Source organism: Syngnathus floridae, chromosome 18, assembly GCF_059516105.1.
Source record: "Syngnathus floridae isolate MCC-2025c chromosome 18, RoL_Sflo_1.0, whole genome shotgun sequence".
Lineage (NCBI taxonomy): Eukaryota > Metazoa > Chordata > Actinopteri > Syngnathiformes > Syngnathidae > Syngnathus > Syngnathus floridae.
Genome location: NC_142430.1, coordinates 10825931 through 10851073, shown reverse-complemented (window position 1 = coordinate 10851073; position 25143 = coordinate 10825931). Strand labels below are relative to the sequence as shown.

Genomic DNA, 25143 nt, shown 5'->3' with positions numbered 1-25143 from the left:
CACCACATTACCAAAATCAAGCTAAAGTCAGATAAAAGTTCTGAGAGTTGGTGGTGCATGGACGACAGGAAAATGTGAATTAAAAAAAAAAAAAGAAACATTCATATTGATATCAATTTGTTTTTGTTGATACTTAATGTCTACCGCAAACTCCAAAATAGGTTTTAGTGGCTGATTGGCTTTGTAAACAAATACAGTCAAACCCCTACGTACGAATTTAATTGGTTCCGGAACTGACTCCATATGTTGAAATAGTTGAATGTTGGAGCAAATATTTCTGTAAGAATACACTATCATTTGTTTCATTTGTTCAAAACACCAATGATAACTCATTGATAAATACTGCAGATAATTACACATAAAATGCATTACATGCAAGAGATGTAAAAAGAAATACATCACAAAGAAATAATCAATAAAAAGGTTTTGATTGTCACTGTACAATACAGATACATAGATACATGCATTCCGTAACTTACTGTAACTATGTGAATTTCAAACTGACTCAACTTATTTTATTTTTTGTATATATATTTTTTTAAATTCAACTTACATAACGTTAACATAACGCAAGATGTGGCGTTGGCCTTTCCACCTGGAATCGTTCCAGCGAGCAATCTCCTTGTCCTTTATCCATGCAAGCAAAAGGCGTTCCATCTTTTCCAGGGTGGGGCCGCGACGTTTCCAGATGATGCTGATCCCCTCGGATGGCGACTTGACCGCTCGGAGGGCTTCCGTCTGCTTACCAATGGTCCAAATTGACACGTTTTTACAGCCATATTGTTTTGCAAGATCACTCACCCGCACTCATGTTTCATATAATTTCTTGTTTTAATTGTAAGTACATCATCAAGTATTTGATTACATTTCACATCGTATGTTGAAACATTGGTATTCGGACATTCTTCCAGTGAAACACACAAGCTCACAGCGGGTGGGTATACGACCAAAGCCTTTATTGGAGAGAAATGAGGAGACGACGTGACATGTATCAAGTGTAGCCGCACTTGTGCATCTTGAGGTTGCGGCCGTTGGCGTAGCCCTTTCCGCACTTGTCGCAGATGAAGCGTTTGCCGCCGTCGTGCACGTGAGTCTTGTGCGTGCGCAGGTGGCTGCCCTGGGTGAAGGTCTTGGCGCAGACGTCGCAGGCGTAAGGCCGCTCGCCCGTGTGCACGCGCACGTGCAGCTTTAGGCTGTTGGCGTTGTTGAAGCTCTTGAGGCAGGACTGGCAGGCGAAGGGCCGCTGGGCCGAGTGCGTGCGGCCGTGCGTGTTCAGGCTGCTCTGCTGGCTGAAAGTCTTGCCGCACTGCCGGCAGGCGTAGGGCCGCTCGCCCGTGTGCACGCGCCGGTGGATCTTCAGGTTTACCGCCTGGCGGAAAGTCTTGGGGCACACATCGCAGGCGAAGGGCCGGGCGCTGCTGTGGACGCGCAGGTGGTTCTTCAGGTTGGCCGCGTGCCGAAAGCTTTTGGGGCACTCGTGGCACTTGAGGGGCTTCTGGCCCGTGTGGATCAGCTGGTGGGTCCTGAGCGCCACGGCGCGCGTGAAGCCTTTCCCGCACAGGCCGCAGCCGAACGACTTGACGCCCATGTGGCTGCGGGTGTGCCGCTGCAGGTTTTGTCTCAGGGTGAAACGGCGGCCGCAGAGCTCACAGGCGAACGGCTTCTCCCGTCCCGGAGACAAGGAGGACTTGCTGCGGTGCGCGCAAGCATCGGGATCCAGCGCGGTGCCCGAGGCCGCCGCATCCGGTCCGGCGCCTGCCGGGGGACAAAAATAAGAAGCAGGGAATGTCAGCCAGAGAGTTGCACTCAAAAGGAGGCGTGGCTCTGACCGGGCCTCTTTGCACATGTCACGCCACGACCCCCTATCTGTTGCCATTGCAACACAGCCCTTTGGCTGCGGTCGGCGCAATGTGACTGCATCTCTATGAAGTCAAGTCCTCGAGACAGGACAAACAAAAACATTTGGGTTGAGAGGCTGAGCGGCAACGGGAATTTGCCCAAATGGGAATGAGTGCAGTATACGTTTTGTTACAGGCGTAAAGGGGCTCTCACGCTCAGCGATGGCGTCCAGGCGTCCGTGTCGGATCAACGGCGGCTCATCCGGCGGTGGCTTCTGCACCCATAAATCCATCAGCGAGGGCAGCCGAGCGGGCCAATCCTGCGTGCGGGCTTACCTGAGGCAGCGCGGGGGTGTGGCGGGGCGGTGCGCCGTACGAGTGCTCAGCCTCTGTGCGGGCGGACGGACAGACAGACAGACGGCCAATTAGCTTGGTGAGCCGCAACATGGCGAGCAGAGAGCTCGGCGCATACCCACGCAGGCCTTGTTGAGGACGATGGCGATCGGCGCCGTCTTGTCGCCGGCTCGTCTCAGTTTGACGTCGTCCACAATGTTGATGATCTTCCCCAAAGCCTCGTTGGCCAGTGTCTCCAAGATGGCGGCAAAGCATACCTAGGACAGAAGTCAACGTCACGCCGGCGCTAAACACAAGTCGAGGGCCACGGGCCGGGCGACCGTAGCATACAGCCATGGGTGCAGTTTGGAGCGCAAGACACCAACATAGCGTCGGATGAGGGAACAAGATGACAAAACCATTTGGGGCTCAAAGCCAGATGACTCGTGTTTTGCCATGGTGGAATACACTACCGTTGTGCTTCCTCAACTAATACTTATTCATAGAGGCCTTTCACAACTGCCGCAGCTGTACCAAGGTGCTTTGCAAAACACGTGACACACACAAACACAACAATCCAATTCTAACCAACCAACAGATTACTCCTGCAAATTGAGTCAAAGTGTGAATTCCTCCCATATTAAGCTAAAAACCTGCAAGGTAAATAAATGCTCCAAATCACTTGGCTAGCTATTTTCATAGCGTAAGTGAAAGTGAAGCAGTCACCTGGTTTGCTATCGCAAGTCAAGTACATACACAACACGACAACACGGTGTGGGGCGAAACTTTGAGGCGCACTCGGAGATAAAAGACATACCGGATACCTACTCATGAAACTTGCACGGCGGCATTATGACCGAAGAGACAGAAAACACCGCGGGTAGTGGCAGCGCAAGATGGCCGCCGGTGGTTTCACTTCTCCCGACGGCGAGTAAGCAACATTGTTAGTCCATTCGTACGAGTCCGCAGGCTACGGGCGACTCACCAGCCTCTCGCGTCTTTCTCTGCGTCGGGTGGCCGCCCGCGGAGCTTCGTCTCCAGGGTGGGCGTCGCTCGTCGGGCCGCTTCCGTCTTCCTGCTGCTTGTGGAGCTCGGCCACGGCGGCATGCACGAGCGCCTCCATGACGGCGGCCAGCTGCGCGTGCACGTCCACGCTCATCTCGTCCCCGAACCGACGACTCTTCTTCGCACTTCGAGAGTTTCCACTCGGTTCGACGTTTTCACAGGGCGCTAGACAAACCTTTCCGGCGACGGCTGACGCGCACAGCGTGATGGCACTACCACGGAAGAGTTTGACTAGATTCCGTTTCCGGTTCACACTTCCGGAAGTGTGTGTGTGTGTGGGGGGGGGGGTCAACGATTTAATCGCAATTGTGTGTAAAATATTAAAATCTGTCACTTGTGGGGAAAAAATAAATAAAAAAATCAGCGTCTTGTGGCATAATCGTAGACTTCAGCTTCGTCTTCGATGCCCCGCCCCAGCCCGCACAACAACTTCATTTCCCATAAGGCATTTCGGCGTTTCGGTCCACATGCGGCTCCTTTCATCGTCGTCAGCATCATGTCAGTTTTTATGGATTTAAACTTGACTTTCTCGGCAGAGAAAGGCATCATGCAGCAACTTATCGACACGGCAGCTCACCGTGAGTCTTGTGACACTAAACTCTAAAGCCATTGGATAGAGCTCAAGAGAGCTAGGTTACCAAAGTTAACAGCGCGTGCTGCAATATATAAATAAGGATCAACACGTTAACTGTGTGGTTTTTGTGCAGTTGGATTCTCCACAGTGGCCGTCAACTACATGTTTGAGCCTACTGGCAAAAAGAAAGAGGTGAAACTCGCTCCCTCACTCGCTCGCTCGTTCCGTCCGTCCCTCCCTCCCTCCCTCCCTCACTCACAAGCAAAAGCACACTGAAGGCAGTAAAGTCATGACTGTATTTTCCCGCCTATAGGCGATTCCGTCACCCAAGCCGATTGAGGAACTCATCGATCAGCTGCCGATCGTCCAGGTAAACGCCAATTCTCTGGACTTCGTCCGTGCACGTGTTGACACTGCAACTACATTTCATTGACGTCGGCGCAGGGTCGCTCCCGACCAATCCGAGTGCTCAACAGACTGACGCTGGTGATGTCAGAACTGAGTCACTGGGTAAGTATTCCTCGTGTCAACTGTCATTTGAAAAGCACCTGAAACATTGTCGTGCCTGTGCGCGCAGAGGCCAAACCCGACCGAATACGCCGACTTTGACCTGCTGGCGGTTCAACCGACAACGGAAAAACTTTTTCACGTGAGACGCGTACATGCACTCCCAAAATCAAACAAAATATACAACCCACCCATTGCCGGTCGGTGTTGTCGTCATAGGCGGCGTGCACGCAGTTAGAGGTCGACGTGATCAGCGTGGTGGTGACGGAGAAACTCCCCTTCTTCTTCAAGAGAGCTCCAGTCAACGTGGTGACATATCATTTCAAATGAATCATGATGAAACACGCAAGCAATGAAGCAGACTCACTAAAAGCGCACGTACACGTAGGCTGTCGAGAGGGGTGTGGCGTTCGAAGTGTCGTACGCCGCCGCCATCAGAGACGCCACCATGAGGCGTTACACCATCGCAAACGCTGTTAACCTGGCGCAGGCCTGCAGAGGGAAGGTGAGGAGGGTGATGACAACATCATGATTAACTTGACCATTGGCCGCCCTCGTGTCTTTTAGAACGTGCTGGTGACGAGTGCAGCGACAAAGGTGCGGCCGGCGCCCGTTGCGTTTTTTGAACCATCACGTGTGTTTTGACATGCCGTTGTGTTTTCAGCCTCTGGAGCTGCGGGGACCTTATGACATCATCAACCTGTATCCTTGACCCCGCCCACAGCTCCTCTGGGCCCTCACAAATGCGCATTTTCCTGACACAGCCTCAGGTGCTCATTGCTGGGTCTGTCTGACGATGATGCCAAGCGCTCGGTTTCCTGCATTTGTCGCTCGCTTTTGTTGCACGCGGGTAAGTGGTCAAAGTGGGCGTGTCTTATCATTATTTTTTTTTTTAAATTACTTTTGTTGCTGCAGAAACCAGGAAGACAGCGAGTGGCGTCATTTCTACCAAAAAGAGCTGTGGCGACTCTGCCGGTCAGCAGGAGCCCCGCCCTTTACTCGATGAAAGTCTGAAGGTCAAACGGGGCGGGGCCTACTCATTGATTGTGCTTTCCTCAGCAGGGGACAGCGGCAAAGACGACGCGGACGAAGGGCGTGCTCCCGCCGCTAAGAGACTCAAAAGTCAGCTGACTGACTGAGCGAGGCGGCCCAATGATTTGCTCTGCCCTCTTCTGCTATCACGTCTAAGAAAGTGAAGTAGAATGATAGGTTAACGGATGTTTTTTTTTTTTTTTTTTAATTTGCCCCTGATTCAAAGTGAAAATTTACATCAGGAGGTTCGCTAAATAAAAGTCCTACTTGATTTCTGATTGTTTCACTTCGGCAAATTGTACATGATGTTTTCGTGTCATTGAGGGAGTGATATCAAAAGAGTCAGTGCATTCCAAGTCAACTGGGCAGCAGGCAACAAGTTGGGCCGGGGATGGAATGGGCTCAGCCCAAGGAAACGGCTTTATCCATTTTCTGGTTCTTCATTCTCGTCATCAACTCGAGCAGTCAGCTGCGTGGGTTAGTGGAAACCCCACCTCCTGCGGGCATCATGTGGTTGATGTGACCCTGAAAGACACAATGATGTCATCACCTACGTGTGGCTTAGCCCAAGGGCATTCAAACAAGGCAAAACAATTGAGGCAGCCAAAGATGTATGTGTGACATCGACATGGAATGACAAATGTGTCTTCTTGTATTGTCACACGCGTGCATGTCGCGGTTCTGGTGCGGTACCGGCTCGCCTGCGAGACATCTGGGGCAAGCGAGCGGTGGGCTTCCGTGTCTGAAACTGCACACCTGCACAGACACTTGGGTCAGGGAGCCATAGCAAGCAGAGAGTGTGAAGAAAACGTCACGGCAGCCGAGACCGACCTGCTGCACCACTCGCCCCGCCACATTCTCCTCCTCGCGATGACTCGCAAGCAAAGCGGGAAGCATTTCCATTGGGCCACCTCCGTCGTTAAGTCCCGCCTCCAAGCGGACCCGTTTCTTGTGCACCGGCATTTCAACACACGCCAGACAAACAAAGACGTCACACGCATTTAACAACAACAACAAACACCAGACATATACGTCACACACATTTAATTACATCAACAACAACAACAAACTCTTACCGGTGTGAAACTGCAATGATCCACTTCCGGCCCCCAACATCTCTTGACGAGCTGCTCTTGCTGCATGCTAAAAACGGCCGGCTAACATCTGCTTAGTCCGAAGATGGGCTAACATCAATGGAAGAGGAGAACACGCGACGTTTTGACATTCAGAGCCATCGCTTAGTTGTTTACGCCTGTCCTTCCTCCGAATGGAACCAACAGCAGGTCCTGCCTGGCCGGACTTCGACTTCAAATTGGCTAAGTCACGAGACGTCACTTCCGTTGAATAAAAACCTCTTCAAAACAAAATCGCAAATAGCGGCGCAGTTGCAGAGACTGCAGACACATTTGCAGCAAGGCTACTTACTGCTCGAAAAGCAATTCATAGCACTTCTATCCCTGACTGTCACCAAAGCTTTTCTTCCGCACTTCCATTTTTAACCTATAGCCATTTTGGCTTGTATTTTTCAATCCCATTATCTTGAACTGTTAAATGCCGGAAATTGTACTTCTCATGCCCCCGTGAATGACATCACTCTGTTGAAACAATGATTGACCAAGTAAATTGGGCTGAAACCTGATGTTTGAATAAAAGGTTGAATTGGAAAAAAAAAGAAAAGAAAAGTTGAGCGGAAAAAAAAAGATCAGTCGTCATCTGTAGTGACGCTTGCTTTTTCACGAGATGGCAGCAGAGTCTTGCAGAAATAGTTCAACTGTACTTGTCAGTGAAAACTGGGCTGTGTCCGAATTGGCACCCTCATGGCTGTGTCCGTATGCGCACTCTTATTCCCTAAACCCTCAATCAGGAGATACTCCCGCACTAGAAAGCAGTTGTCTCGTTCGGTTTGGCAATTCCGACTGCTTTTCTCCTCGTCGCATATCATGTGATGAAGCAGCACATTGAGATCTCCGAATATTTATTGTGGATTAAAAATAATAAATTGTATTTATTTGTTCAATTGTACATTTTATAAATCAAATGTTTCTTTCTGTGGTGCGCAGTAACTGTACCATGGGGGCGTCGTGCCACGGGATGTTGTAATATAGAGAAAAATGTGTGCGTTGCCGTTGTCGACATTACCGTGTATTTCCTTGATTGGATTTAGTCTGTTTTGTCTGGTGTATTGCTTAGTTGTGTGTTATTGAAGTATTAAAAAAAAAAAAAAAAAAAAACGGATCAGTGTGTGTGTGGGGGGGGGGGGGGGGGGGAGACACGATTCGTTGAGCGATTCGTTTGAATGAACCTTTTGAGTGAACAGATTCTAAAGATTCAATTCACTTAGAAGAACTGGAATGCACATCACTAGTTCTCCCGAACATCAGGTAAAAGCTTTATCCACTCACTATACTACTATGAAGTATTTTTTCTCTCTCACTAAAATGCACATTACAATTTTTGGGCGGGGCTGACGCTACCGGATGAACTTAAACGTACAGACATGGACTTAGATAAGCAGTTGGGTTGGACAAACCTGTCTGGGAAGTTTGGCACCTTTCCTTTTCCAGCCGGTTGAGGCGCGTCCGAGGGCGTGTCCTCCCACCGCCTTGTCTCCACACAAATCACCGGGCAGCTTTTGCCAGACTTTGCAGCCTGTCGGCCACCGAGGAACTTTGCTCTTCCCCATTGCCGCCGTCGTTGCCGCAGCCACGTGACCCCGACCAAAGTGAGTAAATGCGCGCCGAGTGCCGCCACCGCCGACAGTGAACGTGATTTGTTTTAGGCCAGCATGCCTGAGACGGCCGAGTCGCACGCCATGCACCTGACCACCAACCGCAACTGCACCGTGGAGGTCCTCAATCTGACCTCGGCATTCTGCCTCCACAACCCCAAGTAAGCGGCAAAGCGACTGCATCGGGCTGGCCGCTTTGCTTGACGCTGTGTGTCGTCGTGGCAGGGTGCACATGGAGAGCGGGTTCCCCTACAGCCCGCCGCAGCCCACAGTGCGTGTGGGCCGCGGAGAGGTGTGCTCCTTCACCAAAGACGACAACACGGCCTCGGGTGCCGTGGGCGTGCTCACCTACGAGCTCTTCCACATGCACAAGAAGGAATGCAACGAAATGGTGGCCGTCATGTTCTCCGTGCCCTTCGACTACACCTTCTACAAGAACTGGGTGAGCGTCGGCGTGTTCCCCAAGACCACAGCCGTCGACCACAAGCTCTACGAGCTCATGTACGAGTCCAAGGAGGACAGCAACTTCAAGCGCCACCGGGCCGACGGCTCGGGCGTAGAGCACCGCGGCCGCCAAGTGGACGTGGAAGCCTGCATGTCCGACGAAGGCCGCGCCATCCTCAAGCTGGAGATCCACGACAAGGGGGTCTGAGGGGCCGCTCGCCACGCACGGCATGGCATGGTATTGCGCAACTTCAATAAAAAGCGCTGCCTGGCTGGCACCCGAAGCAAAGCTCTGCCTCTTTTCTTCTGTCACTCGTCAAACACCCCCAGAAACGGTCGTGCTCCGAACCTTCCAAATGTGCAAACGCACGACGCCACGTGCGGAAGCTTCCAACGCACAAGATGCTAAAGCTGCAACGTACGCTAGACCGAAAGCGCGCTCCGAGCTTGTGTCTGACATGAGACACGCCGTTGAAAGCGCCTCGACACACACACACACACACACACACACACACATCCTGCAAATGAAAACTAAACACACACCAAGCATGTGAGCACACATGAAAGCCAAAAGGAGCATCCTTTCCACGCATGCTCAGTCGGCCGACGGCGGCGGCGGGCTCCCCGACCGTCCGCCCCCCCTCTCGGCCTTTCCCACGGCTTGGAAAATACCACGCCTAATACAACAGGTCACCACGGAATGAGGGGATCACGCCCCTTGGTGCGGCAGAGCAGGTGCGCCGAGGCAAGGAATGTCAACCGTCCGGCCGTCGTGCCAAAGCCGGCAAACGCCGACGACGCCGGTCCAACCGGCTCGGCCGTCCACAAAGACAAAGGCCTGTCTGGGCGCGTGCGACATTTGGTCCGACCGCGCCCCGCCGGAGGGCGGGCGGAGAAGGCCCCGCCCCGCCGGTGGGCGAGCGGAGACTGCCCCACCCACAGGCGGCGGAGAACGCAGCAGTGACGGCGAGCCTTGCGCTTGCCACTTGTGCCCAGTCAATCAGTCAGCCAGCACCCGTGCCGTCCTCCTTCCAGGTAAGCAAGCGAGCTGCGGTCGGGCGGCCTGTCCCTCTCAAAGTTTCTTTCTCGGCGTGTGACAAATGTCAAACGCTCCATCGGCTTTCGCGTGTGGCGCTTGAGAAGGGCTGGCCGTGGAGGGAGGGAGGGCGGGCGGGAGGGGGCTCTCACAGGACCGCCGCTTGGCTCGGAAGCTCGCGCTTCATTTTCTGCCGATGGCCAGCGTCGGGCCAGACGGAGCTTGTCGCAATTAGGTCCATTTGACACTTTGGCACCAATCGTGGCGGCGGTGGAACTGGCTGAACCCGTTTTGGGGGTTGGGCGAAAAGGCTGCATGGATTTTGGTGATGGCAGCTGCAAAATGAATGGGCTTTTTGTCAGTATACGTAGGTCTTGTTCAGAGGTCATCCATGGAGTCCGCCGAAGCTTTGTCGGCCAACCAGAAGAGCCGCAGGAACGTGACCATCGAGATTAGCAACCTGACTGGCGGCTTTGTCCTCAGGCACCCCCGGTAAGACGTCGGCCGTCGCGAGCAGCCCTGAATCCACGCACAAAGGCGCCAGCCTGCTCCTCCCTGCCTCCCTCGTGTCTCGACAGGGTGCACATGGAGAACGGCGACTGCCACAGTCCCCCGCAGCCCACCGTGCGGCCCATGCGCACCGAAGTGTGCAACTTCAACAAGACGGACGCGGCCACCTCGGGCGCGGCGGGCGTGCTCACCTACGAAATGTTCGAGGGCAGGGCGGCCGTGGCCAAGCTGGCCATCATGTTCTCCGTGCCCTACGACTACACCTTCTACAAGAACTGGGTGGCGGTGGGCGTGTTCCCCAAGGAGCGCGAGACCGACAAGAAGCTCTACGAGGAGATGTACGAAGCCAAGGAGCTGAAGAACTTCGTGCGGCAGGAGGCCAACGGCTGCGGCCTGAACTACGAGAGCGGCAAGATGGATGTCAAGGTCACCATGTCGCCCATGGGCAGGGCCATCATGAAGGTGGAGCTGTGGGACTTGCACTTTCGCCAATGAAGTGCAGCGCTCAAATAAAGCAAGCCTAAACAAAACCGGCTGCGCTCTTTTGTCAGGGGGGGGGGGGGGGGGGTCAAATTCTTGTCCCCGGTCGGCTGCTGCAAATTGGAAGAGAAGCTCAGGAAGTGGGCGGCTCTCCGAGGAGGAAGCGCTGCTGCCTCGCAACAGGAAATTGGGACAGACCTGACGCTGGAAGCAAGAGCGTCGAGTTCCGCCTTTGTTTTCGGTCTCCAGGCGACCCGTCAGCAGGTGAGTCCCTCCCGGCGGGCTTGCTTTTGGCACCATTTGACGCAAATGCCAAAAGGTGGCCGACAAAACATTGGCCTGCATTCCAAACGTCTTTCTTCTCTGTTCTTTGGGCCAATTGCTGTCATTTGCCAAAGCCTGACCACTTCCCGCTTGGCTTTGCGTCACTTGCCGTCGCCCTCGTCAAGTCCCATTGACGTGTCCCGTTTGCCACGCAGCCATGTCCATCATCGTGCCCTTCGATTACGGCGATTACTTGGACGCGGCCAACACCTCGCTCGGCCCGGGGAGCAACCTTTCCGTGTGGGTGGCCGACCCCGACACACTTTCCTGCCGAGCGCGTCCGCCAGGTCAGGCCACGTCGGCGGCGCTGTGCGTGCTGCTGGCTGCCGTCTTCCTGTTGGCCGTCCCCGGAAACCTCCTGGTGGCGCTGGTGATGGCGCGGGGCCGGCGCTCACTGACCTCCTCCGATGTGTTCCTCTTCCACCTGACGGCGGCCGACGGCCTGATGGCACTGACCGTCCCCTTCTGGGCAGCGGCGGCAGCGGCGGCCGACGGCTGGATCTTCGGCGACGGCGCCTGCAAAGCGCTCAGCCTGATCTTCGAGGCCAACTTCTACACCAGCGTGCTGTTCCTGGCCTGCATCAGCATCGACCGTTACCTGGTCATCGTGCGGGCCGAGCGGGCGGCGGGGCGCTCGCGGAGGAGGTGCGGCCGGTTGGCGTGCGGCGCCGTGTGGGCGCTGGGCGCCGTTCTGGCACTGCCGGCACTCTTCAATGAGGCGGCTGGGCCCGACCCGCGCCGGCGTCAGACGGTCTGCGCCGAGAGCTTCGACGTTGGCAGTGCCTCGGCCTGGAGGGTGGCCACGCGCACCCTGCGCCACCTTTTGGGCTTCCTGCTGCCGCTGGGCGTCATGCTGGCCTGCTACGGCGTGACGGTGGTGCGGCTGCTGCGCACGCGGGGCTTCCACAAGCACCGCGCCATGCGGGTCATCACGGCCGTGGTGGCGGCCTTCCTGCTGTGCTGGACGCCGTACCACCTGGCCATGATGGCCGACACGCTGCTGAGAGCACACCCGGCGGCCTTCGACTGCGGGGTGCGGCGTTCGGTCAGCGCCGCGCTGGTCCTCAGCAACGGCCTGGCGCTGCTGCACTGCGCCATCAACCCGCTCCTCTACGCCTTTGTGGGCGAGAGGTTCCGCCAGAACGCCAAAGCGATTCTTTGCGCCAAGGCCCGACAAGAGCGCCCGTCGGGCTCCAAGTTCAGCAGGTCCACGTCGCAGACATCCGAGGGGCAGGGCGCCGTGGCGTGAAAGGAAATGGTCTCGGCAATAAAACAATGGATCCCATCGAGCTTTTCTGAGCAATCATTTGAAAACCAAAGGCCACATAAGAGCATCACGATGTCAAAAATGACCGCTCCAAACGGCAAGTCCAAAAGCCGCCACCACCACCGCTGATCAAAAGTGGCCAATCAAAAGTCACTCGCCAAAGCCAATTGCAAATCAGATTCTTTTTTTTTTATTGGCTCCCGGCGGTCATCGGTCGGCACCGGGCCGCGGCGTAGACCAGCAGCGGGACCAGGGCGACGGGCGCCAGCGTGAGGCAGAGCACCAGGAGGCGGGGCGCGTCCTCCGGCTGCCGCTCCGGGGCCCGGGGCCGGCAGCGACCGAAGAAGGCCGAGTGGACGCGCAGGAAAGCCGTGTGGACGGCGCCGTTGGGGTAGTAGCAGCCGCAGAAGTGGGACAGGCTCTCCAAGCACAAGCTCAGCTGGTTGTAGGCGCTGCGGGCGACACCAAAGTCACGCCTTTAGCCTCCGTAACCACCCGAGCGAGTTCCGAGGCAGCCGCGACCCAGCGCGCGAGCGAGCGACGGGCCCGAAAACTCACACCCACATCCCAAACCGAGCGAAACGTTTGGCTTTGGCAAAGTTCGCCGGTCGCTCACTATGACGTCGTCGCGGTGGCGGCGCGCAGGGATTTGGATGGCGCGGAACTGAGCGGCGGCGGAAATTCAAACCGACTGCCTACTCGCTGCAATCATCCAGGCCGGTCCAGTCCAGTCTGGTCCGGTCCGCTCCGTGCAAATCCCAGCGCGGCGCGGTCTTAATCGGCGCATCCAACAGCATTTTTTCCTTACCCGATGACGCGGTCCAGCACGCAGCGCGCGTCCGCCTCCAACGACGTCATCTGCTGCTCAAAGGGCCATGTGCAGACGGCCGCGCTCAACTCTGCCAAGTCATCGACGCGACAAGCGGTGCCGAGCGGCTCAGAGGCCTCCACTTCCTGAAAGCTCTCTGCATGCATGCATGCGCGCGCGCGTGAGCCAAACAGACAATAGAGCGGGTGCGACTTTATGGCTTTGTTGCAAACGAACCGTCATTTTCAGCGATGAAGGTTTCCTTCTCAAGTTCGTCATGGACTCGAATCAGCTGCTCTTCCGACAGGCTCTCTCTTTCCTTTCCTGCCTCGGGCGAGTCTGCATCCCCCAAGAGAACAAAAAAAACAACAAAATACGACTGACAGCATTAAAATGGAAAACCCAAGGGCGCCAATGTGATGGCAAGGCCAAAGGCGAAAGCATCAAGACCGCCACCACTGCCGACGCGAGGACTCTCAAGTCCGTCGCTCGCTCGCAACCGCCGACTTGCGGGCACTCACAAACAGTGGCGTCGTTGCGGCCGGTGGATGCTTCCGAAAGGTTCTGGACGGCGGCTGTGAGGAGACGTGGGACATTGTGACAATGCCGGCCAATCAGAGAGCGAGGAGAGAAAAGGAGACAATCTTACTTTGCTCCAGGACACTTTGGTCAGTCGGCTGGACTTGCATCTGCTGGCCCGTGCGCATGCTCAGCAAAGCTGCAAACATGACAAGTCCAAAGACCCCAAACATGACGACCAGCGGGAATGGCGGCGGCGGCGGCGGCCTACTGACCCGTGATGACAAGCACCATCAGCGGCGACCACCCCATCCTGATGCAAAGTCTTCTGGAGACTGTCTGGGGACACTGGTCAACTGAGAGGTAAAGGGGGGGCGGCCGGCTCCGCCCTCTCTGCTCCACGCTATGTGTTTGTGTACAACAGTGCGTGCGCGACATGTTTTGACTGACTTAAGTGCAGCTAATGGCGCTAGCACGAAGGAGCGAGCACGCATGGGGATGGCAGCCGAAGAAGAAAAACAACACCGAGGCTGACGTGCGGCCGACAAAGCGGCGTCAGTGCGGGCGCAGGCGCCAACAACAACTTCCTGTAGCCACTCAGAGAGCCTGAGAACCTCTTTAGGGATTTCCGCCCTGCCCTCCCCTCCCTTCCTCGTTAAGTGGCGGGCCACACGCTCTGTGCCACGCACGCACGCACGCACGCACAAGACGCTGGCACAGCCCAGGGCGTGTCAGCAACGGCAGCAGGAAGCGTGACCTCCTCATCCTCACACTCAAAGACGACTTTGCAAAAGCTTGCGGTTGAGCCGCAATGGGTCACAAGCGCAAAGCAAAGCAAAAGTGGCTTTGCCGCCGGGTGTGGCGACCTCCAAGGTTCGGCGAAACGGGGAGGTCAGAGGTCAGCCGCGAGCGGCGGCCGTCTCCCGATTGGCTGAATGTGCCATCGAGGTCAGGAGGAGGCGCTTTGTGCAAACACGCTTGACGCGGCACCCTTGCTCCTCACTCTTGCTGGGTTGATGAACGCTTTGCCCATTGCGGAATTGATCGCTCAGTGGAACACGCCAAGCGCATTCTCCAGTCCCAGGTTTGTTTGCGCTTCTCCACGGCAAGACAAGCTTTGCAGCTGCTCTCGTTTACTTTGGCTCCAGGTATTTGGCCGTGGGCAGGATGTCGTCAGGCCTCAGCGACCACTCCTCGGACTTTAACGACTACGCCAACTGGTCGCTGGAGGATTGGCAGGGGACGGAGGACGACTGGTGCGAAGCGGGCGAGCAGGAGGTCGCCATCAAGGTGTTCCAGACGTGTCTCTTTGTCGCCTTCTTCCTGTCGGGCGTGGCGGGGAACCTTCTGGCCGTGGCCACCTTTGCGGCCAAGCGCCGGCGCTCGGCCACCGACACCCTCTTGTTCCAGCTGGCGCTGGCCGATCTGCTGCTGCTGCTGACGCTGCCGTTTCAGGCGGCTGACACCAACGTGGGCTGGATCTTCTCAGCGCCGGCGTGCAAGGCGGTGCGCGCCGTCTATGCCGTCAACACGTACGGCGGCCTGCTGCTGCTGGCATGCATCGCCGCCGACCGCTACCTGGCCGTGGTCCCGGCCCGGCGCCACCTTCGTCGCCGCGCTCGGCCGGCAGTGACGGCGGCGGCGGTCTGGCTGGCGGCGGCGCTCCTCAGCCTGCCTGAGGTCCTCTTCTCGGGCGTGGTGGGCTCCGGGGGTGCCGCCTACTGCGGCACGCTGGCCGACGCTCGTGTCAAAAGGGGCGCCACTGGCATCGCCGTGGCCGTCTTCTCCCTGTCCTTCCTGGTGATGGCGGCGTGCTACGGAGGCATCGCTCGAGTTTTGTGGGCGGCAGGGGGTGGGGCCTTTGGCGGCTGGCGGCGCCAGCGCACCTTGAAGCTGATGGCGACGCTGGTGGCGCTCTTCCTGCTCTTCCAGCTGCCCCACAGCGCGGTGCTGTGCGTCAAGATGGCGCGGCCCCTTTGCGCCCCGCTGCTGGAGTACGTCACGCGCAGCCTGGTGTACGCCCGCTGCTGCCTCAATCCCGTCGTCTACGTCCTGGCAGGCCAGCGCTTCCGCCGAGATGCGCTGCGGCTCCTCCGCCTCCGGGCTGCCTCACCGTAATCCCACGCCGACGTGCCGTGCGCGCTTTCCGGGCCTCGGTCTGTTTGTTTGCACGCTCACTTGATTAAAACCACGCGGCTGCCTGCATTGTCATGTGTGTTGATGCCATCGACGGCCCACCTTCCAGTCCAATGGCGGGCGCTGGAATGATCAGCGATGCCGGGCTGCAATCTGCCGACGCGCACTCTCGCTGGCTTTCTAAAATTGATCCGTACGTACGTACGTCGGACACACAGAACGGCGACAGGACACGCTTCACATTTGCATTTTCATTAGGATGACAAGTCGTCCACGTGCAATTTGTCTACACTTTGCATGCCACCAACTGAGATGATCGACTATCAACAGATGGACGCCGTGCCGGGGAACAGCTCAAAAATGTCTGACGGGGGTGGGACACGGTCCACCGCCGTCAAAATAATCGACACACTCGATGCGTATAAAAATAGAAAACAAGTAGAAAACATAGATGGCATTTGTCTTTTGGGGAGCACAACACGGACACGTTCTACACTCTAAATCACCACGCCGCGAGTCCAGTGGGGGGGGGGGGGGGGGGGGGGGGGGGCGGCCGGGGTCCTTGTTGTCGGCCCACGTGGCGTGACCACAAATGAATTGTCATGCAAATGATTGGAAACGAGGGGGGGCAGCCAGGGGGAAATGGCCAATGGGGATCCTTTGCGCTTGCGGGTCCTTCCTCGCTCAGTAATTTTACGGCGCTTGCCGGCCGGCCGGAGTGTTTTTTTCAAAGTACAGGCGGCAAGTGGCTTATTGCACATTAGAAGGGGAGGAGGAGGAGGAGGAGGAGGAGGGGAAGGAGGCCAACCGGCGTCCGTCTTGTGGCAGGCTCCTAGAAGTGGAATACCTGCTGCTGGCCTCCCGCCAAGGCTCGCACTTCCTCTTTGGACTCCAAATGTTTGAGGCGGGCCGCCACCGTCGAACCGCCCAGCACCTGCCGAGTCACACACTTCATCTTACATTTGAGAATAGGACTCAAAAGGAACCCACGGTGGGCGGGCGGACGAGCGCTACCTCCTTCTGCTCGTCTCCAAGGCCCCCGGGCGGCGTGGAGGCGGGGCGGGCTGCGTCCGAGGGGGTGGCCCGCCTCGGCCTGAGCAGAGCCACGGGCGCCTCGCTGCCCTCCATCTTTCAACGCAGCACAGACACACAACGGCGTCACCCAAAAGTGGGCGGCGCACAATGACCCGCAGCAGCCCGTGGCGGCAGGCATGCGACGCCCCGCGGTGGGCGGGCGGGCAAGCGAGCGACGCCCCGCGGCTCACCTTGCTGCTCTTGCCGTCATCGGCAGTGCCGCGGCCGGCGCCGAGTGGCAACGGGAAGCTCCGGCGAGGTGGCGGAGGCGGCGGTGGAGACTTGGCTGGCTTGTCCGCGCGGCACCGGGACACGCCCACGTCCACTGGCGACGCACGGAAACATTCAATGGAATTTGCCAGAGTAGATGTGCAGTTTGTTGGCTCCCTCCCTCCCTCCCTCCCTCCCTCCCTCCCTCCCTCCCTCCCTCCCTCCCTCTCTACCTGAGCCTCGCTGAGAAGTGGCCGCTGCTTCCATGCTGTTGAGTTTCTGCGCCGCCAGCTGCACCTTGCCCGGCGGCTGCAGATCGCTAGCTGCGGCCATCTGCGGTTTGGGGGGCACGGCTGGTTTGGTGACGGTCTTGGCAGCCAAGTCCAGGTCGGGAATGGCCTTCAGGAGCTCGGCCTGTGTCTCCTCCAGCAGCCGGTTGATGTCCTGAGCGCTGAACTGCGTCAGGCTGGCGCGCCTCTCGGCCCAGTCGCGCTCCGCCGCCTGATGTGGGCGAGACACGCGTCGTCACGATCATCTGGTCAGCTGGAAGACGCGGGCAGTCGACTCACCAGCGTGACATCGGCCGACACGTGCGCGTTCACAATCTTCTCAGCCCCGACGCGACTTCGGAAGCTGAGCGGAGGCTCGGCAGCGCAGAGCGCTGTCCGCCCGTCGCTCTCCGTCAGGCTGAGGGCAGAGCTCGTTTGCGACGGGCCACCGCTGCCCGCCTCTTCCTGCTGCTCCTTCTCGCTGGCCTGCCTGACAGAGAGCGCGAGAGCGAGCGAGCGAGTGAACGAGAGAGCACATGTCAAGGCGTTAAAAGTGGCCCTTACCTCCGAAGCGCACCCAGCGTGTCGCCGACGTTGTTGCAGCGCTGCAGCAGCGCGTCCAGACGATGAGGCTCCTCCTTCAGGAACTTGACCGCCTCCACCTCCACGCGCAGCACCACGCGCATCTTGCTCTGCAGGCCCGGGAACTGGCCTGGCCCGGCCCAGAGGAAGAAGAAGAAGACATGGCAGGATGTTTCATGCAGTAGTTGTAAAGTACGCAATTCGGCGCCCTCGGTACTCGAGTACTCACTCTTGAGGCTGCCCAGCTTGTCGGCCAGCATTTTGAGCTCCTGCATTTTCTGTCGGAGGTCCCGCTGGCTCACCGGGAGCCCGGCCGTGCTCGACTTGTTCTGCTGCAGCTCCTCCACCCACCGCTCCAGGTCGCTGGGGGCCACGCACGGTCGGCCGCAAAGGTCAACATCGCCATGGAAGGGAGGCCGCGAGATTGGACAGAAGGAAGGAAGCAAGCAAGGAAGCTGTACTGACTGTAACTTGTGCACGAGTGTCTCCTCCTGGTTGAGATATTTGAGGCGTTCCTCCTCCACTAGAAGGCGCTGCCGCTGCAGGGGATCCTCTTGTGCACGCGCAGCGTCCTGCATCAGCACATTAAGCTCCGCCTCTGTCTTCCTCAGCAGCGCCAACACACAATCCTGATTCTCCAACTGGCAGCAGGCAGGCAGGCAGGCACACACAGCCACTTTGTTAGCAACACGCAATCACACACACTCAACCGCGAGTCAGTCACCTGTGCACACACAAACACACCTGCATGTCGCGCAGCTGCGAAAGTTGCGTCCGCAGCGTATTGGTGCTCTGCTGCAGGCCCAGCAGGTGGCGATGCATCTGCAAGCGGGACACAGTCAGCGGCTGGCTGGCGGCGTCGGCGGCGGCGGGCGGGAGCGGCGGCGGCATCAGCGCCAGGGGGCCAGACGGGGTCACGGCTGTGACAAATCAACAAGAGCCTTACTTTGCTAGACGCCACAACTGGGAGCACACTGACCGACATTTTAGATTCATGCACATGGCATCATGTGACGGGCACGCACGCAGCACATTCCACACAGACTTGACCTTTGATATGTACCTTTCTTTTGTTTAGCAGGTCCAGCTAGAACAAGAAGCATGATCAGCAGTTACATGCTAGCAGCAGTCAGCAAAGAGGCGATGCGCTGCACGTTGGCAAGGACAAGCTTGTAGTAGGCAATCAGTAGCGCCAAGCTAGCCGCTGATGGCTACATGCCAGCGGTTCCCCTCGACTTTACTTACGATCTGTGCCTGAGCCGTCGCTGGCTGACTCCAATTTATCCCTAAAGCAGAAAAGGAAGGCAGGTTTGACCAGAAGGCCGTGGTCTCTGGCCACTTGGCTCTGGACTCACGCGCGCACACAAGTACGTTCAGATGCACGCACGCTTGTACAACAAGGAAGCGAGGATGCGGGAGAGCATGTCTTACGGACTGTGGTCTTGGGGCGCCCTGCTGAGGACTCGCTGCAGCAGACCTGTCAGGCTGGCAATCTGCTTCTCCATCACCTCCATCCGCCCCCTTCACATCCACGCACATCATCATCATCATCATCATCATCCTGAGCCCCTCAAGGTTTCAGCCACCTCACCTGGTCTCACTCTCATCTCCTCGGACTTCGCCCCCGTCACCTCCCGCTGCCGCCGCCAATAGGCACAGCTGCTCTGAGGTCAGCCCCCGAGCCCCGGGACTGTCGGTGCCCACGGATGACATCATGGAGTCGCGACGGCGCTCGGCCCTGGCGGGGGAGCCGCGGGAGGGCAGTGTGCTGGCGTAGGCCTCACGCGCGTCTGCAATTTTCTGCGGCGAGGAGGGCGCCGCAACTCGCAGGCTCAACATGGACGGCGCGTAGGTGTCGTTGTAAAGGGCGCCGCTACCAGCTCTGTATAGGCCGCCGCCACCGCCCCCGCCATCCATCAGGGAACACACCGTCCCGCCCGCTCCTCGCCGGTACAAGGAGCCGTACGGGTCACTCCGGCCGGTAAGTGGCGAAGGCGGCGCCCCGGTCAGCCCTAAGCGGGCCTCGCCGCCCACAGAATAGGGAGCCACATAGATGCCGCCCCCTCCGCGCTCGTCAGCCCGCAAAAGCATCACGCCGCGGTGCCCGCCCGCCTCGTCGTCCGGCTTCACATCGCGACGCTCCAGGATGGCGCTGGGGGAGGTGCCAAAGGCCGGCGAGGGCGGCGGCAGGTGGGGCGAGCGGTGGGCCAGCGGCACGCCATGGTGGTGGGCTGCCGGACCGGCGTAGGAGGTGGGGCGGCCGCCGCTGTAGAGAAGCCGCGTCCGCAAGCCCTGAGGCGGCGAGGACGAGGCGGAGCGATGCTGTGAGGAGGACACGGGCGGCGCCGCCCCACCCAGGCGCCGGCTGGGGGGCGAGTCCTGGGGGCTGTACACCATCTCACGCTGGAGGGGCTCACAAAGCACACAGGGAGCCTCTTAGATTGGGAGGGAGGGAGGGAGGGAGGGAGGCAGGCAGGGAGGGAGCCACGCAGGCAGCCACGCAGGCAGCCACGCAGGCAGCCACGCAGGCAGCCACGCAGGCAGGCAGGCAGGCTTTGGGCACGTTGTCGCTCACCCTGATCTCTCCGTTGGCCAGCTGCAAGGGCGAGTTGTGGCGCTGGCCCGGGTAGGTCCCGTAGACGGGCTCCTTGCAGTAGATTTTGATGACGCAGCGGTCTTGCACGTCCCGCGGGTCCTCCAGCTCGTAGAAGACATTGCGGTTCTCGTCCTTGATGAGCAGAGCCGTGCTGGGAGACCTGAAAACCGCCAGGACCCGAGGCTCACCCCGATGTTGCCGAGCTGAGCCGAGATGGGGCCGGCGGATGTTGATTACGCCCGCCCACCCAGTGTACCTGAGTGTGGCCATGCTGAGCCGCTGAGGGAACATGTGCACGATGAGCGCTCGCAGGGTGTCCAGGCTGCTCAGCTCGTGCGTCAGGTGCACGCGCCGAGTCTCCTCGCCCAGCTGCAGGAACAGCATGCCTGCCAGAAAGGAAAGGGAAAGGGAGAAGGACAGCAAGGATGGAAGAAGGAGAGGAAGCTGGCGGGGCCAGCCGGGGCCAGCCGAGGCCAGCCGGAGCCAGCCGGGGTCAGCCGGGGTCAGCCGGGGTCAGCCGGGGTCAGGCTGCTCACCTGGCGCGTGCGGCTTGGACTGGCTGGCCGAGGATCGGGCCAGCGGGAGACTCTGTCGCAGTCTGCTTGTGCGGCAAAAGGCGGCAGGAAGCTCGCTGTCTGACATGGCGCCCCGGTGCTCGGCAGACGGTGGTGAGGAGCCTCTGCTGGCTGTCGACGGCGGCGGCGGTGGGCTCGGTCCGCCAGGGCGCGGTGTCCGACTCTGCCGCACACGCCACAAACAATGGGTGAGTTGGACGTCACTCAATGCATTCTCTCCTGGTCTACTTCCAAAGACGGATGGACAGACGAATGGACTCGTGGCGCCAGATACTTCTGACGGGTCGCCGCACGCGCGCACGCACACACACACACGCGCGCACACACGTCACCGCTTGACATCGCACGACGGCAGCACGACGGCGCAGAGCTGTTCCCATGACAACGGCAGCCGAGCGAAACTTTAGCGTCACTCCATCCTTGTCAAGCGTTTGTCATTCCGAGGCAGACGGGCAGCTGCTGCGGGATTTGGATGCGGCCGCCGCACGCACACAGACACACAATTTCATGTTTGAAGGCGGCACGCTTGATGTTGGAATGGGATGGGACATTTCAGGTCAAAGGTCAATCCTTTGATCATGATCCTGTTGTTTTGACAATGCTCAAGCGCCCCAAAACTGGCAGCTTTGACTTGGGAGGGAGCAAAAGGACCAGAACTTTTACACATCTTCATGTGAAATTTTCCTATTGAACTTTGCTTTTTTTGCTCCCGTGTAGCAGCCAAAGTGCGATGAAGATGATGTTGGGCGGGCGGGCACGATGGCGGGGAGAGAGAGAGAGAGAGAGAGAGAGAGAGAGAGAGAGAGAGAGAGAGAGAGAGAGAGAGAGCGAGAGCGCGAGAGAGCGAAAGAAAGGAAGAAAGAAAGAAAGAAAGAAAGAAAGAAAGAAAGAAAGAAAGAAAGAAAGAAAGAAAGAAAGAAAGAAAGAAAGAAAGAAAGAAAGACGAGTGCTGACCTTGAAGCTCCAGTAGTTAGCTTGCGGCTGAGGAACAAGAACAACACAAAGTCATCCATCGGGCGCCCTCAAATTCCACGTATCCGCAGATGGCCAGGCAAAAGCAAGGACCGGACCGGACATCGACCGAGTCACATCGGCCGATTGACGTGCCCGTGGAACAAAAATAATGTTTGTTTTCAAGTTCAAGCTAGCGGTACTGAGGAAAAAAAACAGCGGCCGCCCCACCATCGGACCTCAGCTGATTTCCATGGCAAAATGATTGGCCTGTTGTTGCCGCTTTTGGCACGGCAGGAAGTGACCTCGGGGCAGCACAAGCAGCCATCTTTGTACACACCCTTCCCTTCCTCTGCAGCCAAACACATTCAGTCCTCACTCAGCAGGCTGTCAGTGCAGCAACGCGCACGCACGCACGCGCACATGCACACGGGTTCCTGGCCGCACATGCAGCACATTTACAGGCACGACACCAGCATCCTTTCCCCTGACAGGTGGAGACGGTTACCGTGGTTACTCCGCAAGCACATTTGTCCTCCACGCTCTTCACCGCCCCGGCGCTCCATTTTCCCTCCCTGAGACGCCCGCTGCGGCTTTTGCGCGACCAAACGTTTCGTCGCTACGACGGCGGCGGCGCCTCCGAGGCGATCCGCATCCTGCTCCCCACCCCTCCCCTCCCCTCTCCTCTCCTCTCCTCTCCTTCCCTTCCTCCTCGCTCGCTCTCACTGTCTCTCAGCCCCTCCCGCCTCTAAACAGGCAACACCAATCCCATTTTGCCAATCACGCAAGACAGACGCGTAATAACGCCAATCACATCACATCAATGATGTAGCGACGGCTAGTTTCTCACACCCTACACGCTTACAGAGGCGGCACACGGGAGTGCGCCCACTCTGTACAACCTCTATCGGCAATTTAATTACGCATTTGCTTCACGGAAATGGCACAATGCCAATCGTGTAACTCGGGGGGCAACTCTTGATGACATCACCTGGCTGTTAGTCGCCAATACGTGTGGCGCTCAAAAAGTGCTTGCGCTAGCAAGGGCAAAGGTGCGGGTGGGCAGGCGTCACAACGGGCATACCTGTCGTCCCCCGGCTGTGGCCCCCGCCGACACCTCCCGGCAAACGCCGCGTAGGGCCTCCGGGCCGTCGACCGCGTCGCGAGGCCGCTTGGGCGAGGAGGATGGCGTTGACGGGGAGGCGGTGGAGCGCCGGCCCCCCCGAGATCCGGCCGGCGGGAATTCGGCATCACTGGCGGAGATCATGGGATTCTTTCTCTTCTCTCGACCTGCGCGGGAGGCCAAAGGGCGTCATCAGAGGCCGAGCGTGAACGGGATCGCGGTGCCGCCAGAGGCCGAGCGTGAACGGGGCTCGCGTTGCGTTGGGCCCGGCGTGACGTCAACGTGGAACGGCTGTGCTCCGTCGAGCGGGTCACGCCCACCTGGCGTCGTGTGCTGCCAACACGCCTTCCAGTGAGCCAATCATGTCACGCCGCCACATTGCTGTCTGGCCAATGTGGCAAGCGCGGCCATGGCGTGGACATGGCGCCAAAAGGCCATCACGTTGGCTTGCGCAGGTTGGAGGCGCTTATGAGGGAACCTCCCCCCCCCCCCCAAGTGGAGGATCGAGCGGAGCTGGCACATGCGACGTCTTGGTGTCTGGTGAGCTGCACCTCCCCGCCCCCCCCGCCTCTGCTGCCGCCGCCGCCTCCTCTTTAATCCTCTCTGGCGCAGAATGAAGGGCTTTTCTCTCTCGCTCCACTTTTCCGCCGCTATCTGGGCGTTGCACATGTGCCCCCAGCGTGTCCCCCTCCCCCTCTAGCAGCGCCGCCGCCGCTTCCTCGCCGCTTCGGACGATGTCGTAGCGCTCCCGCAGCTTCCCTCAGACTCGCTCTCTGACGGACTTTGGGCAGTTTGCGTCACGAGAGCCGCGGCGCCCCGCCGTGCCGTGCCGTGTCGGCTGGCCGTTTTGAGCCGCAACTTTTGGCACTTCCGTGGCGGCAGCGCCAGCTTCCGTTTGGTGCTGTGCCTCATTTGCAGGCTCCAAAGCAACCGGCGCAAGTTGTGCTATTTTGGCACATTTTCGTGTGCCATGAAGCCTCCTTGATGTTGTGTGTAATGACACTTTGGTTCACTAGGTGGCGGTCGACTTTAAAATGGCGTCAATTTGCCCAAATGGGACGTGGCAAAATTGCTTGTCGAAAGGCTTGGATTGGTTGGCAGCTGACTTTATAGCCGGCTCGGCGTCACGCCGCTTGTACAACGCCGAGACGTTCCTCAGCTTGGGCTCATCTACGTCGGGCTCTAGTTTGCAAGTGCTGCAATGCCTGCGGTCTTTGATAGGCCACTTCCGGACGGCGCTTATTACAGAGGCAATTCCGCCGTACTGCAAACGCCGACGTAATGGGAGCGTGCGGAACGAGAGCGCTCGTTGGCACCCGAGGGAGGGAACCGAGGCGAGACGCTGGCTGAGTTCCCGCCACGGCAAGCGAGGGACGGCACACACGCGCACGTGAGCGCGCATGTGAGCGGGCGGCAGAGTTGAGGCTACCTGCGGCGGCGGAGTCTACGTGCCTGGAAAAGACGAGTTCCCCATTCCAAGTGCGCCGCCTCCTCCTCCTCCTCCTCTTCAGCGCTCGTCGTCACGGTCTGGCCATCTCGGATGGCCAGCGAGCCGGCACGTCTGCGAAGCGGGCACGTCTGCGAAGCTGGCGGATGACAGCGGAGGACGTTAGATAAAGTCTTCTTTTATGGATGCCCCCCTCACCCACCGCCCACTTGCGCAGCCTCTTAAAGGGCCGACACCCTGTCTGCACCAACTTTCATCTCGGCAAGTCGAGTGAGCGAGCGAGCGAGCGAGCGAGCAAAGCGCTGTGCGTGTGTTTCCCTGTCCCCGTATTTCTGCGTGTAGGCTTCTCACTATACACATTTGAATGTGTGTGTGTGTGTGTTTATCTCGCTTTGTTTCTTTGAGCAGAAAGGAGTGTGGTGGGCTGAAGCATAGGCTTACAAGTGCCTGTGCGCGTGTCGGTGAGTGCATGCACGTGTGTGTAAATGTAGAAATCAAGGCGCTCAAATGCTAATGGGGCATAAATGAATGATGAAATGCAAACGTCACCTGCGCACGCTCCCACCGAAAGTGGTGCCATGTCATCGCGGCAGCGCTTGTGGGTGACATCGGCGGGACTGGCTTCCTGTTGGCCTTTCGTCGCACACTCAACATGGACAAAAGTATACGGTTAGCACAGCAAGCTACCAAAGGGCATCACCGTGCTCTGTGCCCG

At 58.2% G+C, this 25143-nt stretch overlaps 7 protein-coding genes and 1 long non-coding RNA gene across 23 annotated transcripts; 5 read left to right on the top strand and 3 right to left on the bottom strand.

Moving 5' to 3' along the window:
* Positions 1-935: 935 nt before the first annotated feature.
* On the bottom strand, positions 936-3501 carry LOC148383067 (uncharacterized). Of its 2 annotated transcripts, none has more exons than XM_088360026.1 (5): positions 3157-3501; positions 2311-2449; positions 2175-2227; positions 2023-2113; positions 936-1755 (listed from the first exon to the last, which is right to left on the bottom strand). In XM_088360026.1, exons 1-5 carry the CDS (start codon positions 3328-3330, stop codon positions 992-994), a joined length of 1221 nt encoding a protein of 406 aa, XP_088216152.1. In that variant the 5' UTR covers positions 3331-3501; the 3' UTR covers positions 936-991. The 2 variants fall into 2 exon arrangements, with proteins under 2 accessions (XP_088216152.1, XP_088216153.1); XM_088360027.1 differs by having other exon boundaries at positions 2053-2113; positions 3157-3499.
* A 123-nt stretch (positions 3502-3624) lies between these two features.
* Positions 3625-5620, top strand: rpp30 (ribonuclease P/MRP 30 subunit). Of its 2 annotated transcripts, none has more exons than XM_088360043.1 (12): positions 3625-3814; positions 3944-4002; positions 4124-4180; positions 4255-4320; positions 4388-4459; positions 4537-4626; positions 4706-4822; positions 4885-4914; positions 4982-5019; positions 5088-5167; positions 5233-5292; positions 5380-5620. In XM_088360043.1, the coding sequence occupies exons 1-12, from the start codon at positions 3640-3642 to the stop codon at positions 5454-5456; spliced, it is 921 nt and encodes a 306-aa protein (XP_088216169.1). In that variant the 5' UTR covers positions 3625-3639; the 3' UTR covers positions 5457-5620. The 2 variants fall into 2 exon arrangements, with proteins under 2 accessions (XP_088216169.1, XP_088216168.1); XM_088360042.1 differs by having other exon boundaries at positions 5377-5620.
* Positions 5621-5741: 121 nt separating this feature from the next.
* LOC148383062 (uncharacterized) lies at positions 5742-12313 on the bottom strand. 2 transcript variants are annotated; one of them, XR_015854033.1, is made up of 3 exons: positions 6426-12313; positions 6106-6297; positions 5742-5874 (listed from the first exon to the last, which is right to left on the bottom strand). It is a non-coding gene; the product is annotated as an uncharacterized LOC148383062 (long non-coding RNA). The 2 variants fall into 2 exon arrangements; XR_015854032.1 differs by having other exon boundaries at positions 6181-6297; positions 6426-12303.
* Positions 7876-8810, top strand: LOC148383065 (DELTA-sagatoxin-Srs1a-like). The gene is made up of 3 exons (XM_088360049.1): positions 7876-8071; positions 8129-8238; positions 8303-8810. The coding sequence occupies exons 2-3, from the start codon at positions 8135-8137 to the stop codon at positions 8727-8729; spliced, it is 531 nt and encodes a 176-aa protein (XP_088216175.1). The 5' UTR covers positions 7876-8071; positions 8129-8134; the 3' UTR covers positions 8730-8810.
* Positions 9387-10597, top strand: LOC148383064 (DELTA-stichotoxin-Hcr4a-like). Its single transcript, XM_088360045.1, has 3 exons — positions 9387-9556; positions 9920-10049; positions 10136-10597. Exons 2-3 carry the CDS (start codon positions 9949-9951, stop codon positions 10560-10562), a joined length of 528 nt encoding a protein of 175 aa, XP_088216171.1. The 5' UTR covers positions 9387-9556; positions 9920-9948; the 3' UTR covers positions 10563-10597.
* On the top strand, positions 10680-12156 carry LOC148383063 (C-X-C chemokine receptor type 1-like). Of its 2 annotated transcripts, none has more exons than XM_088360033.1 (2): positions 10680-10811; positions 11027-12156. In XM_088360033.1, the coding sequence occupies exon 2, from the start codon at positions 11029-11031 to the stop codon at positions 12118-12120; it is 1092 nt and encodes a 363-aa protein (XP_088216159.1). In that variant the 5' UTR covers positions 10680-10811; positions 11027-11028; the 3' UTR covers positions 12121-12156. The 2 variants fall into 2 exon arrangements, with proteins under 2 accessions (XP_088216159.1, XP_088216161.1); XM_088360035.1 differs by having other exon boundaries at positions 10693-10811; positions 10946-12156.
* On the top strand, positions 12241-15666 carry ccr10 (chemokine (C-C motif) receptor 10). 2 transcript variants are annotated; one of them, XM_088360032.1, is made up of 2 exons: positions 12241-13828; positions 14614-15666. In XM_088360032.1, the coding sequence occupies exons 1-2, from the start codon at positions 13746-13748 to the stop codon at positions 15581-15583; spliced, it is 1053 nt and encodes a 350-aa protein (XP_088216158.1). In that variant the 5' UTR covers positions 12241-13745; the 3' UTR covers positions 15584-15666. The 2 variants fall into 2 exon arrangements, with proteins under 2 accessions (XP_088216158.1, XP_088216157.1); XM_088360031.1 differs by having other exon boundaries at positions 12241-14549.
* LOC148383060 (SRC kinase signaling inhibitor 1-like) lies at positions 13468-25128 on the bottom strand. 11 transcript variants are annotated; one of them, XR_015854025.1, is made up of 24 exons: positions 24978-25128; positions 24434-24567; positions 22943-23148; positions 21862-21888; positions 20869-21070; positions 20589-20718; positions 20312-20492; positions 19328-20148; positions 19168-19257; positions 18982-19022; positions 18800-18823; positions 18481-18656; positions 18202-18377; positions 17966-18099; positions 17719-17866; positions 17455-17644; positions 17119-17386; positions 16867-17000; positions 16616-16729; positions 16449-16550; positions 15704-15781; positions 13741-15623; positions 13596-13664; positions 13468-13521 (listed from the first exon to the last, which is right to left on the bottom strand). XR_015854025.1 is itself a non-coding variant. In XM_088359973.1 (20 exons), exons 2-20 carry the CDS (start codon positions 24453-24455, stop codon positions 16434-16436), a joined length of 3192 nt encoding a protein of 1063 aa, XP_088216099.1. In that variant the 5' UTR covers positions 24456-24567; positions 24978-25128; the 3' UTR covers positions 15833-16433. The 11 variants fall into 11 exon arrangements, 3 of the variants coding, with proteins under 3 accessions (XP_088216099.1, XP_088216097.1, XP_088216098.1); XR_015854026.1 differs by having other exon boundaries at positions 19328-20139; XR_015854027.1 differs by lacking the exon at positions 18800-18823.
* Between the last annotated feature and the right edge of the window lie 15 nt (positions 25129-25143).

What these genes read in the sequence shown, in the direction of transcription:
- LOC148383063 (XM_088360033.1), top strand. Translation starts at nt 11,029, where the DNA reads ATGTCCATCATCGTGCCCTTCGATTACGGCGATTACTTGGACGCGGCC.
- ccr10 (XM_088360031.1), top strand. Translation starts at nt 14,401, where the DNA reads ATGTGCCATCGAGGTCAGGAGGAGGCGCTTTGTGCAAACACGCTTGAC. An exon ending in AGCGCATTCTCCAGTCCCAG is followed by an intron (nt 14,550 to 14,613) that starts GTTTGTTTGCGC and finishes CTTTGGCTCCAG; the next exon opens with GTATTTGGCCGTGGGCAGGA.
- LOC148383065 (XM_088360049.1), top strand. Translation starts at nt 8,135, where the DNA reads ATGCCTGAGACGGCCGAGTCGCACGCCATGCACCTGACCACCAACCGC. An exon ending in TTCTGCCTCCACAACCCCAA is followed by an intron (nt 8,239 to 8,302) that starts GTAAGCGGCAAA and finishes TCGTCGTGGCAG; the next exon opens with GGTGCACATGGAGAGCGGGT.
- LOC148383060 (XM_088359971.1), bottom strand. Translation starts at nt 24,455, where the DNA reads ATGGGGAACTCGTCTTTTCCAG. An exon ending in CGACGGCTCAGGCACAGATC is followed by an intron (nt 18,824 to 18,981) that starts GTAAGTAAAGTC and finishes TTCTTGTTCTAG; the next exon opens with CTGGACCTGCTAAACAAAAG. An exon ending in CAAGCTGGGCAGCCTCAAGA is followed by an intron (nt 17,867 to 17,965) that starts GTGAGTACTCGA and finishes GGGCCGGGCCAG; the next exon opens with GCCAGTTCCCGGGCCTGCAG.
- LOC148383067 (XM_088360026.1), bottom strand. Translation starts at nt 3,330, where the DNA reads ATGAGCGTGGACGTGCACGCGCAGCTGGCCGCCGTCATGGAGGCGCTC. An exon ending in CCTCAACAAGGCCTGCGTGG is followed by an intron (nt 2,228 to 2,310) that starts GTATGCGCCGAG and finishes CCGCCCGCACAG; the next exon opens with AGGCTGAGCACTCGTACGGC. An exon ending in CTTTACGCCTGTAACAAAAC is followed by an intron (nt 1,756 to 2,022) that starts GTATACTGCACT and finishes GTCCCCCGGCAG; the next exon opens with GCGCCGGACCGGATGCGGCG.
- rpp30 (XM_088360042.1), top strand. Translation starts at nt 3,640, where the DNA reads ATGCCCCGCCCCAGCCCGCACAACAACTTCATTTCCCATAAGGCATTT. An exon ending in CTACTGGCAAAAAGAAAGAG is followed by an intron (nt 4,003 to 4,123) that starts GTGAAACTCGCT and finishes TCCCGCCTATAG; the next exon opens with GCGATTCCGTCACCCAAGCC. An exon ending in CGCAGGCCTGCAGAGGGAAG is followed by an intron (nt 4,823 to 4,884) that starts GTGAGGAGGGTG and finishes CGTGTCTTTTAG; the next exon opens with AACGTGCTGGTGACGAGTGC.
- LOC148383064 (XM_088360045.1), top strand. Translation starts at nt 9,949, where the DNA reads ATGGAGTCCGCCGAAGCTTTGTCGGCCAACCAGAAGAGCCGCAGGAAC. An exon ending in TTTGTCCTCAGGCACCCCCG is followed by an intron (nt 10,050 to 10,135) that starts GTAAGACGTCGG and finishes GTGTCTCGACAG; the next exon opens with GGTGCACATGGAGAACGGCG.